This window comes from Spodoptera frugiperda, chromosome 9 (genome assembly GCF_023101765.2).
Source record: "Spodoptera frugiperda isolate SF20-4 chromosome 9, AGI-APGP_CSIRO_Sfru_2.0, whole genome shotgun sequence".
Taxonomy (NCBI): domain Eukaryota; kingdom Metazoa; phylum Arthropoda; class Insecta; order Lepidoptera; family Noctuidae; genus Spodoptera; species Spodoptera frugiperda.
The window spans coordinates 9,930,957-9,948,053 of record NC_064220.1 but is presented as its reverse complement, the minus strand read 5'-3'; the positions used below and the strand labels follow the sequence as shown (position 1 = coordinate 9,948,053).

The 17,097-nt window shown below is 36.5% G+C and overlaps 1 protein-coding gene across 1 annotated transcript in view; it reads right to left on the bottom strand.

Annotated features, from left to right (window-relative positions):
• LOC118271351 (homeodomain-interacting protein kinase 2) overlaps nucleotides 1-17,097 on the bottom strand; it is a 104,177-nt gene that overhangs the window by 3,898 nt on the left and 83,182 nt on the right. Inside the window, exons 6-22 of the mRNA XM_050695721.1 lie at nucleotides 16,121-16,282; nucleotides 12,818-13,036; nucleotides 12,248-12,402; nucleotides 11,725-11,901; nucleotides 10,997-11,252; nucleotides 10,622-10,732; nucleotides 10,111-10,269; nucleotides 9,494-9,613; nucleotides 7,155-7,417; nucleotides 6,728-6,790; nucleotides 5,157-5,270; nucleotides 4,550-4,716; nucleotides 3,889-4,028; nucleotides 3,258-3,473; nucleotides 2,823-2,900; nucleotides 2,389-2,558; nucleotides 156-248 (exon numbers count right to left, since the gene is read on the bottom strand). Coding sequence (XP_050551678.1) covers nucleotides 156-248; nucleotides 2,389-2,558; nucleotides 2,823-2,900; nucleotides 3,258-3,473; nucleotides 3,889-4,028; nucleotides 4,550-4,716; nucleotides 5,157-5,270; nucleotides 6,728-6,790; nucleotides 7,155-7,417; nucleotides 9,494-9,613; nucleotides 10,111-10,269; nucleotides 10,622-10,732; nucleotides 10,997-11,252; nucleotides 11,725-11,901; nucleotides 12,248-12,402; nucleotides 12,818-13,036; nucleotides 16,121-16,282 — 2,663 coding nt within the window. The remainder of the gene's footprint in view (nucleotides 1-155; nucleotides 249-2,388; nucleotides 2,559-2,822; nucleotides 2,901-3,257; nucleotides 3,474-3,888; nucleotides 4,029-4,549; nucleotides 4,717-5,156; nucleotides 5,271-6,727; nucleotides 6,791-7,154; nucleotides 7,418-9,493; nucleotides 9,614-10,110; nucleotides 10,270-10,621; nucleotides 10,733-10,996; nucleotides 11,253-11,724; nucleotides 11,902-12,247; nucleotides 12,403-12,817; nucleotides 13,037-16,120; nucleotides 16,283-17,097) is intronic.

Sequence of the window (17,097 nt, the reverse complement as noted above, 5' to 3'; positions counted from 1 at the left end):
CATATTGATATTTTACTTAAACTGTTAAAACATTGATTTAATAACATGACTGTTGTAAAACCAATCTGGTACACTATTTGCAATTTTTTTCCAGATACCAATGTTAAAATCGACTTTACCTAAATACTAAATAAATTTGTTAAAAATGTACTCACGTGTGGTAGTGGTACGTAGGTACGTAGAGCGGTGGCGGTAGGTACCCGGGGGACACTCCCCCGCCGGGGGACAGGACTCCGCCACTACCAGTTCTGGAACACCGAGGTTACTTTTGTTAATAACTCGTATTGAAAATGGTTTCGGTCACTGTGATAAAGAACAACGCTCTGGTCCAGTAGTACCTTTTGAATGTTAAACAGATAAGTATACTTTGCTATCAATTAAGCTTTTACAATCAATTCTATCAGTCCGTCAACGGCCAAAATCAGTAACCAATCTCGGTGCAAAATCTTTCGATCAAGATTTTTGACATTATACAGGGTTAAAGGGTAAGTCGACCTAAATCCTTTAAGACGTGATAGTTTACATCATTCCTGACTGATTTGACCATGGGACCCCATATCCCAAACTTAACCGTTTTCAAATTATCGGCATTTTAACTTTTTTGATAAAATTTCCCATTTTTTTGGCTATTTCTCCCTTGTTTTGTCTTTGGTGGCTAAATTTTGTTTTGTTTTTGCTTTTTGTGTAGTAGATTAGTTGCTTTATTATTTAGAAAACTAAAACTGTAAATAACTGTACCAACTGAGTCGTAGCAGACGATCGAATGTTAAAAAAAGTAAATAAATTTGTGATAAGTTGTTTTTCTTTGTAAGATATTTAAAAAAAAGTCTATGACAACTGTTCTGCAAATGTGCGTTAAAATATCTACAATTCTTCAGCTTTCTGATAAGGTATAACATGATAGGGAATAATTTGAATTCTTTGCCAAAACATCGATGAAGTACTACAAGGTAGTAATAAGAATATCGATATTTAAGCTTCAAATTTAACTTGAGTCAGATAACAAAATAAAACAAACTGGTTCACTTCACTTCAGAAGGAGTGTCAGGGAGTGGCTTTTTTTTGAGTGGAGAAAATCATCCAATGTCTTCTCCCACCTTGGGCGAGGCGAGAGGGAGTGTCAGACTCTTACTGACTAAAAACCACCCTGTTCCTTCTCCTGCTTTTCGAGCCGGAGCCCCGGTAAACCCGTTAGGTAGTCCGCAGCTCCGGATCAGGCATCAGCCCTACTGGGCCCCATCTGTGGTGGTCTGATGGCTCTTTGAGGCGCACACATAAAAATCCATAGGGGTCAGGTCTGAACTTCTAGCTGGCCACGGTACAGGTCCGCCTCTCCCGATCCACTTATTGGGATAATTAGTGTCCAGTGCGGGCCTGCGGACGGCGAGTAAGGGTAGCTCACCGCCCGAACAGAACCAGACCCGTGCGTGCGACGCGTAGCGTTCCGCGCGCGCCTCAAAGAGCCATCAGACCACCACAGATGGAGCCCAGTAGGGCTGATGCCTGATCCGGAGCTGCGGACTACCTAGCGGGTTTACCGGGGCTCCGGCTCGAAAAGCAGGAGAAGGAACAGGGTGGTTTTTAGTCAGTAAGAGTCTGACACTCCCTCTCGCCTCGCCCAAGGTGGGAGAAGACATTGGATGATTTTCTCCACTCAAAAACAAAGCCACTCCCTGACACTCCTTCTGAAGTGAAGTGAACCAGTTTGTTTTATTTTGTTATCTGACTCAAGTTAAATTTGAAGCTTAAATATCGGTATTCTTATTACTGCCTTGTAGTACTTCATCGATGTTTTGGCAAAGAATTCAAATTATTCCCTATCATGTTATACCTTATCAGAAAGCTGAAGAATTGTAGATATTTTAACGCACATTTGCAGAACAGTTGTCATAGACTTTTTTTTAAATATCTTACAAAGAAAAACAACTTATCACAAATTTATTTACTTTTTTTAACATTCGATCGTCTGCTACGACTCAGTTGGTACAGTTATTTACAGTTTTAGTTTTCTAAATAATAAAGCAACTAATCTACTACACAAAAAAGCAAAAACAAAACAAAATTTAGCCACCAAAGACAAAACAAGGGAGAAATAGCCAAAAAAATGGGAAATTTTATCAAAAAAGTTAAAATGCCGATAATTTGAAAACGGTTAAGTTTGGGATATGGGGTCCCATGGTCAAATCAGTCAGGAATGATGTAAACTATCACGTCTTAAAGGATTTAGGTCGACTTACCCTTTAACCCTGTATTATATTAATATAGCTGATGATATATCAGATAAATGTTTTGTCAGATACTTAGATCGATTTAGAGTTTTTAGAACCAGTTACAAATTTTTACCATCAGAAAAGTGGTATATTTCCCAAAGAGAGTATGGTTACTAACTTGTAGTGTGGGTGTGGGTGGTGGTGCCAGGCGTGGGGCGCGGCGTGTTTGTGCGCGGCGGGGGGCCCGCTCACGCTCACACTCACGCCACTCACGCCGTTCACGCCACTCACGCCGTTCACTCCGCTCACTCCAGCTCCATTCGTCAGGTACTCGCGACAACCGCCGCTCTGTAATTCAAAATATCATTAAATTATTTATTGAAACGAAGTCTAGCTTTAGCTAGAATTTGAAAACTTAAAATTCAGTACTTTATCAATAAGATGTCAGAATAATTGGGACTAACGTTACAATTGCAGGTAAATATATTTATTTATTTGTTACATTATCACTCATAAAACAATGATTGAATGGATTTCGATGATTTATATCTAATATAGAGTGGAATAACAGACAGTTTACTTTTTACTGGATGAAATAATAAGAATACTTACACTATCCCTCTTATTGTGCTGCGCAGGCACATACTGGTTGCATTGATAGTCGTTCGTTTGACGTACTGTCGACCCGCTCTGTAATAACAATACAATAATAATAAGAACATTAGCTATACAAATATGTTCAACTTGCGTACTGATAGACCAGTTTATCTATCAAGTTTATTAATATATACATAATATAGGATAGCGTTAGCCCATCATCTAAGTGGTAAACAATGATGTGGCCGACGATAGAGTATACATAGTTATGAGATAATTACACTATTTGAAATAGGTTTCAAACAACCAAGTTCAGTTATAGCATTGAGCCTGGAATTTTGCCCGGTAGGTGGTAAAAGGTTCATATAGGAAAATAAGGTAGCATAATAGGGAATTATCCTACCATTCATGGCAAATGAATTATAATAAATTACGTATGTGAGTACGCACCCCCTGTAGATGTGAGTGCGCGTGTTCGTGTTCCCGCTTGGCCTGCGCCTCCTGCTGCGCCAGCGCCAGCAGGCGCTTCTTCTGGCTCTGCGGGGTGGCCACCGGGACTGTAGCGCCGCTGGCACGGGACGTGCACTGCGACTGCTGCGCCTGCTGCGGCTGCTGGGGCTGCGGCTGGGACTGGGCGGCCGCTGATGGCTGCTGCGGCTGGGGTTGCTGAGAAATTAAATCATTATTATCAATGTTCCACGTGGAGGACCTATGTTCAACAGTGAACGTCTTCATAAGATGAATCAGTAAAAATATTTATAGTTAGTACTGAATAAACGTCTCCTGATTAAATTGAAATTGTCATAAATACCATGTTTACCTATTGATCGCAATAAAAACATCAAATATTTAGTTTAAAAATTTTGCTCAGTCACAGTTTTAAGACTTATTTAGGTGCATTATAAGATGGTACCACAATAACTGACACATTAAGGCCACAGAACCGAGCCATACATGCTTTGTACATATCATTTATTTTTCGAAACTTCTTAATGAAAATGTTACTATATTGTTGTTGTAGTTCTTTATAAAATGGTGACTGTGTGTAAACTGCGAATACTTGGATGGAAGTGATGTATACCTGGTGATGATGGTGACAGTTCTGGTGCGGTTCATGCTTGACATGCTTGTCGTCCTTGGGCGAGCGCGCGCTGCAGATGACCCCGCCCGAGCCCGCGCTGGTACTCGCCACCGCTCCGCTCAAGCACTCACCGCTGCCGCCTGCAACAATAAGCGTTTATATGTTAGCCTTACTTATAAAGTAATATGGTGTAATTTACAATTTGTACCTTTTAGTATTTTTTATATTTTCTAAAATATCTCTAAATATTACAGTTTTTACTTCATTCATTCACTAATTTTGGATCTTATGTATAAAATCAGAGAACAAAATACAAATTTCTGGGCTTGGCAGATCAATTAGTGAAGATTTTAATAAATAGAAAATAAGATTGGGTTGCCGATCACGAAATATGCTTCTCAGGAAAACCTAGCATGATGATGGTATAGCTATCACTTATTACTTAGTATTTTACACTAGTGTAAAATAATGTTTGCGTTGTATTTTGTCATATGAATAAGGTTCATTGGTGACTTCAAAATACTGGTAAGACATTAGTAAATTTGTCAGGATTAGGGGTCAACAGGCGAGGCTAATGCTAGCCATTGCATAAGGCAATCTGTAGGATTGTTTGTCGCCTAAAAAAACAAAAAATAATGAAGTAACGCAGTGCAACATGTACCAGTATTGTTGTGCGGCTGCGCGGCGTGCCTGGCGCGGCGCGGCGCGTCGTTGTCGTCGTCGGAGTCGGAGATGGTGATGACGGACACGGCGGGGGACGGCGTGTCGCGGATCGTGATCGTGTGCGCCGCGCCCATACTGCTCTCCCACGCCGCGCCGCGACCCGCGCTGGAACAACAACACACATTGTAAATTCACACATATCACCGGTAACGAATTCAGAGAGCCAAGATAATACTAAAATAAGATGCATTTTACAATAATTTCCTATTAGTTTTGATACCAGACGGACCTAAAGTTATCTACCTTTGTCTGACTGCAATACAATATTCTAGATTAATAGATCTATTAGCTTATAAGAACAGACGAATAACCTGATGTTAAGCGATCAGCACTGCAAAGAAGTTGCATTGCGTTACGAAAACGAAATATACCTATTAATCTCATATAATAGGATAGTCAACAGATTAAAATTTTAACCTTAATTTAACGAGTAAAATATATTGGAAAAATGGTCAATCGGAGTAAGTTAAGCTGCTAAAATCTGTACATTGTAAAAAGAGTCCTGATTTGACTGCATTATGACACAAACTCGTGTGAATACATACGTGGTGTGGTCGTGATGGTGATGCCTGTGCCTGGAGGGCGGCGTGCCTTCCTTGACCCGCTTCTTCACCGGCGACAGCTGAGTCGGCTCCTTCTTGCCGCCGCTGCTTGCCATACTGCGCAAATTATTGACGTTTTAGATTGGTGCGAGCAAACTGTTTCTGGACTATTATTTGATTATATTATATGATTATATCAATAATACGTTATACGTTTTTTTATATGTATTTAATATGATTCGATGTAGTAACTATAAAATAAAATGAAATAAATAAAAATGGTGAATCTAAGTGAAGTAAGCACAAATAAATTGAAAATAAAAACTAAACGCGTAAATAATTAACATGCAATTATGTGTGTTGATTCTTTAATTGCATTTGATGGATCAAAGACAATTAAAGATTCTATCCTCGATTGACATTAGAAATTTATTAAACTCTATATAAAAATTAGTGTCCGACCGAAAGTTCGGTTTCGGTTTCGGCCGAGTTTCGGCCAAAAATCAAGTTTCGGCGACAATTTCGGTTTCGGCCAAAATTGGCCGAAATTTTTGCCGAAACCGAAACTGATTTCGGAAGAAACCGAAACTGATTTCGGAAGTTGTCAGCAACGCTTTGGCGCCGCTGGCGGCCATGTTCGGGAATTGTCGTGCGTCGTAATTTGATTATTCATAACTAATAAACATTTTGCTATGACTTTATTTGAAAAAATAATAAAAATATTATTAATATTTTTCTATATTATATTAAATAATAAATCATTACAAGAAAATTAATATACTGTGTTTCCATTTCATGTCCTAATTAATAATTAATGCAGAATAATCGATAAAATGTACCAAATTTCAGTATTCTAAGTAATTTTATACATGACCACGTGAGTTTCGGTTTCGGTTTCGGCCGAAACTAAAGCCACGGCCGAATATTCGGTTTCGGCTGGAAAACCAGTTTCGATCGGACTCTAATAAAAATCAATTGCTGTTCGTTAAGTCTCGCCGGCTAGACCGATTTGGCAAATTTTGGTCTTCAATTATTTCTGGAAGCCCAGGGATGGTTTGAAAGGTGAGTAAAATTTGAGCAGGTACGAAGTTTGCCAGACCAGCTAGGTTTAGATATATTTTTTTATTGTTGTTATATTAATTATCGATTGTTTTCTACGGTTCAATCAATAAATTCCTACTAAAATGTTAACGATTAATTCATTCTATGAACTTGCATGAATCTGCTATTTTAAATCGAATACATATTTCCGCAGTGATCAATTTCATTGTCAAATAGTGAAATTCATTCTAAATACTAATCTAACATTAGACTAATCTACACTAAGGGACGAACACACAAGTAAAACTTAGGATACATAAAATAAACATTCAGAACATATAAAATAAGATTCATAATAAAATGAACATCCCAATATATTATATTGGGCATATTAATACTTTATGAATGAGAGTTGGCGAAGATGAAGGTAATTTAGTGGACATAAACATACACAAATACTATACATATTTTATGTAGGGATAACTATGGATGGACTAAATTGTATTGTTTCTATATAATTGTATGGTAAACACCTGTATTGATGCGTTTGGTGGTGCGGTTGGTAGTGCGGCACCGTCGTCTGCTGCTTTGTTGATCTGTCGACAACCCTAGCTTTTAGTACTTGCTTATTCTCTCTTAAGATTTTTTCTAGTAATTGTCTTAAAGATTCGTTCGTTATTAAGTTTTATAGGATTTGTTTAAGATTGGGTTTGTTTCGGAGTGTTTTAGAATGTAATTGTAAACTCCTAACAACTAGACAATGTTTGTTATTTTGTCCTTTTAAAACTGTAATAGAAGCCGCAAATGTTACTAGAGTTTTCAATCACTAATTATTTCTTTAATAGCAACATTTAACGGAATATGGTTGTACAATTAACTGTACCTTCTGTATTTCAGACTCATATACTCTTCCTCTTGTATTTTTTTTATGTAACAAAGTATAAGTAAGTAGAAACTAACCTCTTATGCGGGTGATGATGTTGCGGATGATGTGGATGGAAGGCATCCCATACGTCAGGTTCAGGCATGGGCGCTGGTTCCACGATGAGAGGAGCTCGCCACTCCGCCACGCCGCTCACGTCTCCCACGCCTGGTACGCCGGCCACGCCGGGTACGCCGGCCACGCCCGCCACGCCGGCCACGCCGGCGACGCCGTGCTGGTGGTGCGCGGCGGCGGCGGCTGCAGCGGCCGCGGCCAGTTGCTGCACCTGGTGGATCTCGTACTTTATGCAAAGTAATATTTCACACTTTTATTTCGTTATATTGGACTAGATTTTTTTGTAAGGATAGACCTATTCTATTTGCAGTTGGGAACTGTTTCCTTTATTTATTTCTGAATTGCAATGTGTGTGTGTGTTATCTTTATGTTATTATTCCTGTATTATCTATTTAAATTTCTCTTATTTCTGTATGTTTTTTTTTATTTACGATTTGAGTTTGCTTTGCGTTGAACTAAAACGAAACGAGAACTTATTCGGCTGTGATTGGTTAGTTCATTCGCGCCGACCAATCTAAGCGCCGAACGCGCTCTCCTTTCATTTTTGTTCCCCTTCCAAACTCTACATGGGTGGTATTCTTGGCTTTCGAACCAAGAATTATCAGAATCTTGAGGTTACTGAGAACAACGTAACGACTGCACTTCAGTTGTTAGGGGGCCAGCCCTAACGCTTACGCTTATAACGAGTGTTTATAATGAATGTGTTTACTGATATTAATAAGGCAACCTGGGGACCGGGACTGTTGTCTGAACAAACTCTTCGAAGCAAGGGGGTTAAGCACTACTGAATTTTTAGACCACAGGCTTGGATTGGCTTTCAACATTGGATGATTTTCCCCACTCAAAAAAAGAGCCTTCAAGTTTTTTATACAATGATAATGAATTAACAATAACCCACCAGAATTTAGAAATGACAAAATCAAAAGTGATTTTTATTCTGTTGGGATATTGTATATATTATCACGATACACTTTTTGAAAATAAGAAACTTTATTTAACTTTTATAAAATTTCTTCTTTTCATATCATATATTTGTAAACATAGAAGATGTGAGTTAGTTGTTGGGATATCCGCAAAAAGAAACAACTAATAGCATTTTTTTTTCATATTTATTTGTAACTCTTAATACGTAAAACTTGGAACAAACGTAACATTTATATTTTTGTAAATTTCATCCTACCTAAAGCCACTTTATCTCACAAAATTTTTTTTTTTTTTCATAATAAGGTTATATTAAGGAACTATTGTACAGCATGTAAAATCCTCTAATAAAATAGTACTAGTTTATGTATTATATAATGTACTATACAAGATTTCCCCAATAGGATGATGAGAAGAGGCTTTGCACATGCTATACATATCCTGGTCATCATCAGACGTTGAGCCACTGTTGAGCAGAGAGCTCGGACGGTCTGTCCTTACATCCAGTGGCTGCTCCATATTCTGATGATAGAAACTCAAGATGCTAAGTTCTTTAAATCGTGATTGCTCTCAGAAACACACTCTCAAATTATGTTGGCCTAAACAGCACATTTTTTTTTATCTAAAATTATTATCACATTTGTGTAGCACTCACTAAGATTTCCCCAATATTGTATAATGAGATCTGATTAAGTTATATTTATTAACAAAATGTAAATAAATATAATTCTTTGTTTGTTTGGTAATAATTGTATGTTGGTGATCGTCAGACGGAGGGCATCCACTGTTGAGCATGGAGCTCGGACAATCTGTCCTTACATCCAGTGGCTACTACTAGTCTGATGATTGTCACACCAATATACTAAATATATTCTTAAAGATATAATAACGTTTTTATAAAAATTGTTTCACAGCAGCTGAAAAAAATCTACATATAACAAATATCACATATATAAACTTGTCAACTAGACAAGTCTGGACTAGACATATATATTTTTTATTATTTTTCGTTCCTTTTTCTAAGATCGGCTCCGGTTTTTATTTATTATTTGAAATCAGTCTAGTAGACTATAATTATATTTTTTGTAGTACTGCCTAAACTCACCTAAAATTCTAAATACTAGACTAATATGTATAAACTTTTCAGTCTTTAAAATCAGTCTTTGTTTGGACGGCTACATTTATTTATCAACTAACATACTATGTATGTATTTAATAGGGTAATAGGAACTATATCTACTATTTTATCGATTTTATATTAATAAGGTGAAAACCTACCATCTCTATTTGATTTGCTTTCTATAAATTTCATCCACGCGCGTTTCTTTTTAAAGTGGTAATTATTGTGGTAATTATTATGGTAATTGCTGTGCATATTCACCTGGTATGCCGGCTGGCAGAGGATCGAGGAGACGAATTGATGAGGGAATGGTTCTGCGGCTCGCGTCGCGTACTGACGAGCTCCGCCCACGGCTACACGGCCGCCCTGGTATAGCTGGTACTAGAAGGAGAAAGATATGTTGTTAGAGATATGCACGGAGTCGTGTTAATATTTGTAAATAAATGTTATTATTGTATTAGGTTAGTTGGTTGATGGATGCGGGTTTGAAACCAACAGCAAATACCAATGTGCCTTTTTTCCAAGTTATATCTACTTCCTAAGATTATTCAGACACCACTGATAAACAGTGAACGAAAACATCGTGAGAACTTATAATTTAAGTTTGAAATACCCAACCCGCATTGAGCAAGCATGGTGATTAATGCTCAAATGATGATAAGTAAGTTGATAACTAGTAAAATTCACTAGTTTATTGAAACATAAATTTGATCGCAATTTTTGACGTCTTCATATCCCCATTTCTTAAATTCCCAATCCCTAAAAGCCAACAACGTACTTGTCACTTCTCTCAACTCCTCTGGTGTTACGTATGTCCACAGACGGCGTCAATTGCTTACCATCAGGTTACCTATGTCATAAAGAAAGAGTATACTAACAAGGTTGTCATAAGGCGCGGCCCTGAGCCTCTGCTGGTTGATGGTGAGCGCGAGATGGTGCGGGGGCGCGGCGCCGGCCACGACCCCGGCCACGTACTCGGCCCCGCCGCCGCCCACGCCGCCCACCGCACCCACTCCGCCGCCTGAACGACGGCATACCTGCGGGGGACACGTACACGTTAGTAATCTCATAGAAATCCTAATAATAATTCATCTAGAAACGCTATTCATGAGGATAACTTCAAATCAAAATGATTTCCTGATGATGTGTTTTTCTTTTTATCTTTATTTATACAGTATTGGGATTTTTATCCAAGACGGATATGATGAGTTACTTTTCTACTATACTAACCCAACTTTTCCCGCGGGTGTGGTAATAGACTTTAAGGCTAAATTATTAACAGATATATTATAGACTCCGATCTCGAACCCACTTGCCAAGCTTTAAGTTTATGGCAAACATAAGTCCAACATTGGATTCACACATATTGATGATGATAATGATGCTTACCTCCATCATTTGAACTGACGCCTTGACGTTGTTGCAGTGCGCGTAGTCGACGAGGTGGGCGAGTGTCACGAAAGCGTGGTTCAATGCTTCGCCAGGAGTTATTCGTCTTTCCTGCAATATTTACAGGACATTACATTTAGCTACAGTTCATATGAACATTTACACTTGGTATTATAAAGCTGAACGGTTTGTTTCTAACAGAACTACTGGTTCGAATTGTAAACTGTAGTGTTAGATAGTATGTATACATATTACATATATCGAATAAGACTAAAGACCATAAAATATTACGCTACACTCAATAAGAACCGAGCAACCGATAAAATACGAGATCAGCTAGTAAGTAATACAATAAAAACTATCAGTGAAACATACCTGGTCCATAGTGAGCATTCTCTTCAATAAATCGATAAACTCCCTTCTGTCTGCTTTCTCAGCTAATAATTGGCCACCTTCAAGATCCGTTGGTACATTGACCTGTCCAATGTCATCAAGACAGTTGAAGATGTACTTCCTGGCTTCTTTGCTCTTAATGCCTGTCTCCAGCTCATGTTCCTCAGGGGTCTTCAAACGCCAGAACGGATATGTACTGTCCACATCACGATAAAAGAACTTCGCCGTTTTGCTAGCGCTGTGAAAGAAATTTGCAATAAAAATATGCTAATAACAGGCTGTTAAATTGAATTCAACATGAGTTTATAAATAATTTTTATATTCTAGCTTTTTTTTTTGACTTTTCTCGTCTCGAGAGAGAGTGTCAGACTCTTACTGAGTAACAAACCACCCCGTTCCTTCTACTGCTTTTCGAACCGGAGCCCCGGTAAACCCGCTCTAGGTAGTCCGCAGCTCCGGATCAGGCATAAGCCCTACTGGGCCGCATCTGAGATTTGCTTACTAGAGATATAATTTTGACATTTGCTTCATACGGCTCAAAATCCTATCTTCAGTTAGCAAATTGTTTGCATAGAAACTGTAATGGCTAAAAATGTTTACAGACCCCAGCGTGGCTTGAAACTAGTTGAGTTACCACGTCAAACAGTTACAATGTAAAATATACCTACATAGTTTAGTTTATAAGTATTGTAAAGTGTAGTATAGCTTACCTATTGAGCATGTGTTCAGTTGGCAGACCCTGTGTTTGTGAGATGTACCGGATCTGGTCGTACTCCGAGGAGCCGGGGTACAGCGGCCAGCCCAGGAACAGCTCCGCGACCACACAGCCCAACGACCACATGTCGATGGCCTCGCAGAACGCGAGCCCCAGGATTATCTCCGGTGCTCTGGTAAACAAAATAATAAATTAATGTAAATTGGAGATTAATAAGTGATATTATGTTAAAGTTACTTAAAAGTGTAGTCAGTTGATAACTTAATAAAGATTAATTCTAACTAATATGATAAATACCACAGTAAGTTTGTTTGTTTGTCTTTTCAAGTACTCTTTATGTAGTACATAGTTAACCAATCTTCTGAATAATGTTGCATATAATAGTTGAACGTACAGCGAAGGACATTTGTCATTTCATGCGGGTAAAAGCTAATGGAAAATAACCTTTTTCATAACCTAAATAGGTATTAAAATAGAACTCTATATTATTACGAGTTTATCAAGTATGTATAGTTTACCTGTAGTATCTGCTCTGCAAGTACGTATTACAGACGGCCTTGCTGACGTGCGAAGCGCTTCCAAAGTCGATGACTTTGACTCTGTACGGCTGTCGCGCTGGTTCAACCAACATTATGTTTTCTGGCTTCAGATCCGCGTGTATTAAACCCAGTTGCTAGAAAGAAAAGAAGAAAATTGTTAATATGCTTCTTTCTGTGTGATTATTTGTCTCCTCTTTTTTTATCTTTTATGGAATTATATGTTTTTTTTAATACTTTGATTAGAATCAAGAAAGACACAATTACTTTTTTATAGGAAAGGGCGACAAACAAGCAGACAGATCACCTGATGGTATTACATCGGCTTCGCCCATGAACAACACTAGAGAAGTTAAAAGTATTGCCGGTTTTTTTGGTGCTAGAGATTTGAGGATTGGTCCTTTGATTTGAGATATATTAAAATTAAAAAGCTACTTGATTGCCAATATTTTAATAGAGTTACAACTATATCACTTTTAATTAACTGTGTAAGAGAAGAAATGTGAACATAACTTTCTGAAAATACAATATAAGAACAAAACTACAACTTACTTTAAGCTTAAGTAACGCCGTGAGGACTTGCTGGAGTATAGGCCTGATGTACTTGAGAGGCAGTGGCGAGAACTTGTTCTGCTTTAGGAAGTCATACAAGTTCTGTTCCAGCATCTCAAACACGAGACACGTGTGCGAGCGATGCTGGAAGCACTCGTACGCGCGGACGAAGTTGAACTCGTCCGCCGACTCCTGTGAGAGCCGGGACAAGATAGATACCTGTGGAAAAAAAGATAGACGTTGTAAGTTCGGTATAGTTTAGATAATTTCGAAAAAATGTCCTAATGTTCGAATACTCAAACGCTACTCAATTTTAACACGCTCTCAAAACTAGTTCTGTCCCTATCAATTCTTTATAAAATGACAGAGATAGCACGATATTTAAGTACAACTTAAAATTGAGTAGCATTTCAGTATTCGGGCGTAAGACTCAGTAAGATGAAATTTAAACCTAAACAACGTAATTTCTATTCCAAATCAGTTCTTTTTTATAGATATGAGTAATCATTTTTTTCTATTCAAGAGTTTCTGAACATATCTCTTTTGCTTGCAGTAAATTTCGTACCATACATCATTATTCGAACGCTCGCATACGGTGTTACGTCGCAAAGTATACATTATCCACTAAAGAGAGAAAAGCCAAGAGAGAATTCTTGACATCCCACCTGTCATAACATGAAAATGGAGGCCAACGTCGACGTGTAGTCTCCTACATGTTATATACAGGGTGGAACCACTTCGGTGGACAAACAGACACCGGCTGGAGCGAAGCCAAACTCACTATAACGCTCTCGCTACCCTTCTATCAAACGTAAATAATGTCACTGACATCCTACATTTTAGACAGGAACATTATTCGTAAAACTGTAAGCTATTTCTGAAGAAATAAGAGTTATTTTTGTAAATCAACAATGGAAATATTGAATCAAATTACATCTCGATAATTTTAATCGTGATATTTGAAATAGAACTTTAACGACTAGGAAATAGATAGTATTTCTCTTCCATTCAACAATCACAGAAATAAATAAAAAAACAACTTGACCTACATAAAGGGCCGTCTCGTATACAAACTAATATTTAATGTTGGACTTGGCTGTTGTTCAAAATATACGTTTGTATGCTTTAAAAACGTACAACATTCGTGGAAACACGTGATAGATCAGAATCGAAGTAATTTCATAGTGGTTGAAGCACCTATTATTTAGTATGACAGTGGACAGTGACAATGTTTATTATAGATAGCTTTTGCCCGCGACTTCGTTCGCGTGGAATAGTGACTTCCGGCAAATTTTTGGTTTTAACCACATAGTTCCCATAGCTATAGGCTGATGATGATGATGATGAGTTCCCGATCTCGCGGGATCTCTTCAAAAATGAGATGTGGAAGATATTCCAGGGAACTCTTCAAAAATCAACATAATGAGCTCTGCGTTTGATTTTAATAGATGTATACTCACTTAGGGCATTGAAAAAATAGTTTAAAAACGGACTTAAACTAACTTAAAACTAAAGAAAGCTACGAATTACGAATTTATAACAATTAAAAAAGAAATTATATTAGAACCTATCCTTTATGCTATAATAACCAAGCTTAAACTAAATAATTTAAAAGAAACGACTTAAATCTAATCTAATTAATTTATAAATTAGACTTACAATTTTATTAAAAAAACTAACTACAGTAACTACTAATAATCGATATCAAACTAAACCTACGTTAAAAAGTTAAACCAGAAAACCAGGAAAACCCAACAAATAAACTTATTAATTGACAAATTCAACGAAACCAATTTAGAATATACGAAACAGCAGGACCACTACAGACAAATAATCATACGACTGATAATACACATTTTCTACAATAGTACCGAAGCGCTCGGCCGATACCCAACCAAATAATTGTAACAAAACCATAGCGCAATCTATTTCGATCCCAACGCCATCTATCGAGGATAAAGACAACTTGGATTATTTATTTATACTCCGTTCGGGCATTTTCTTTGTACTAAAAGTTTAATTATATTGATATAATTTTTTTCATACCTTTTTACTATTTGTTAACTTTTTTTCGATGAATTAAAACAATAACATGAACCGAAGTCGTGTAACGATCGACATAGAATTATCTATACTCCGTTAGAGCGTTTTATTTGTACTAAAAGTTGTATTATGTTATATTTTTCATTGCTTTTTACTATTTTGTAAAAACAAATTTCCAATAAATTAAAACAATAACATGAACTGAACAATTGTAATTACACCATTGCGCGATCAACGCCATCTATCTACGGAGTATAGGAACAGCCCGACATTGTTCAATTCCGTACTATAAGTACGAAATTGAACAATAGATGGCGCTGTATGTCCGGAATAAATTTATTTTTTATTTTATTTTTTTTATTTTATTTTTATTTTATTTTTATTTTATTTTAATTTTATTTTAATTTTATTTTTATTTTATTTTTATTTTATTTTTATTTTATTTTTATTTTATTTTTATTTTATTTTTATTTTATTTTTATTTTATTTTTATTTTATTTTTATTTTATTTTTATTTTATTTTTATTTTATTTTTATTTTATTTTTATTTTATTTTTATTTTATTTTTATTTTATTTTTATTTTATTTTTATTTTATTTTTATTTTTATTTTATTTTTATTTTATTTTTATTTTATTTTTATTTTATTTTTATTTTATTTTTTGATTTTTGAAATAAAAATATATCTATGTCCTTTCTAAGGTTCTAAACTATATCTGTACCAAATTTCAACCAAATCCGTCAAATAGTTGCGGAGATTAATGGTATAAGCATAGAATGTTCGACGTGATTCTTTAATTTGACATAACTTTTTTATTTATGAACCGATTGAAATGAAACAAACACTAAATGTAAATTTAAGCATCCCACAATATATTCGTGAAAACCGCATCCAACTCGGATCAGCCGTTTCTGAGATTAGCGCGCACAGACGAACAGACAAACAGACAAACAGACAAACAGACAAAAAAAAAGTTAATTACATTTTTGGGTTCGACATCGACATAACAATAACCCCTGCTATTTTTTTTATTTTTATTTTCAATGTACAGACAGCACTTTTCTACGATTTTATTATATGTATAGACAAACTGGCGACTAGCTACCCGGTGGATATTGGAAACGTTTCAACATTTATTTATAACTCTACAACAATGTACGCTAACGTGTTAAAAATTGGACACTGTAATTAGAAAAAATGTCAAAGTCACTATAGACATGTTGAAAAATATAAAAGTTATTGTGGATAAAAATAGTTCACCTCAATCTGTCCTTGGCGGGCATAGCTGGGGTGGTTCTTGAGGATCTTGATGGCGACTATTTCATTAGTGCCTTTCTTCCAGCACTTAACCACCTGCCCGAACGTACCTCTCCCGAGGAACTCCAACACCTCGTACCTGGAATGGAGAAAACAAAACTTATGTTAATACTAGTTACTTTCGCGCGGTTTAACCCGCTCTGCTCGGCTCCTATTAGTCATAGCGTGATGTTTTATAGCCTATAGCCTTCCTCGATAAATGTACTATCCAACCCAAAAATAATTATTCAAATCGGACCAGTAGTTCCGGAGATTAGCGCGTTCAAACAAACAATCAAACAAACTCTTCAGCTTTATAATATTAGTATAGATAACAGTACTAAAATGCTAACATGGGAGACAGAATTGAAGATAACTATAGCAGAAGAAAATTATCTTCATCAGTAGATTGTATGCACTATGCACTTAGAAATGTACGTCAGACTATACTAAAAAAGTTTGGCATGAGACTGTACCATCTTGCAATATCGATAACCAAATTAACTTTCATAGTCTATAGACACAGACATTAATTCCCAGACTCCGATAAGTCTCAATTCCCAGGTTGAAACTTTGCCAAGAAGTTGTAAATAAAAAAAAATGCGTATTTAAAATATTAAGCTCAACAGTTTTGTTGTAGGTTTATGAATAATGTATTTGGAAAACTAGAAAGAATGCAAGGACTGTTGATAAATGAAACGAGCGCAAGGATTTCTGCTCGGAACTGTGAACATAACTGCAGATAGTAAGTAAAAACAACTAATATATTTATATACTGTTACATACATAATACAAAAAATACTAGCGACCCGCCCCAGCTTCGCATGGATGCAATGGTGATATATTATGCTTGTATTATACATATATATACCTTCCTCTCTCTATCTATTAAAAACCGCATCAAAATCCGTTGCGGTTCTCATAATTGACAGGTATCGAAT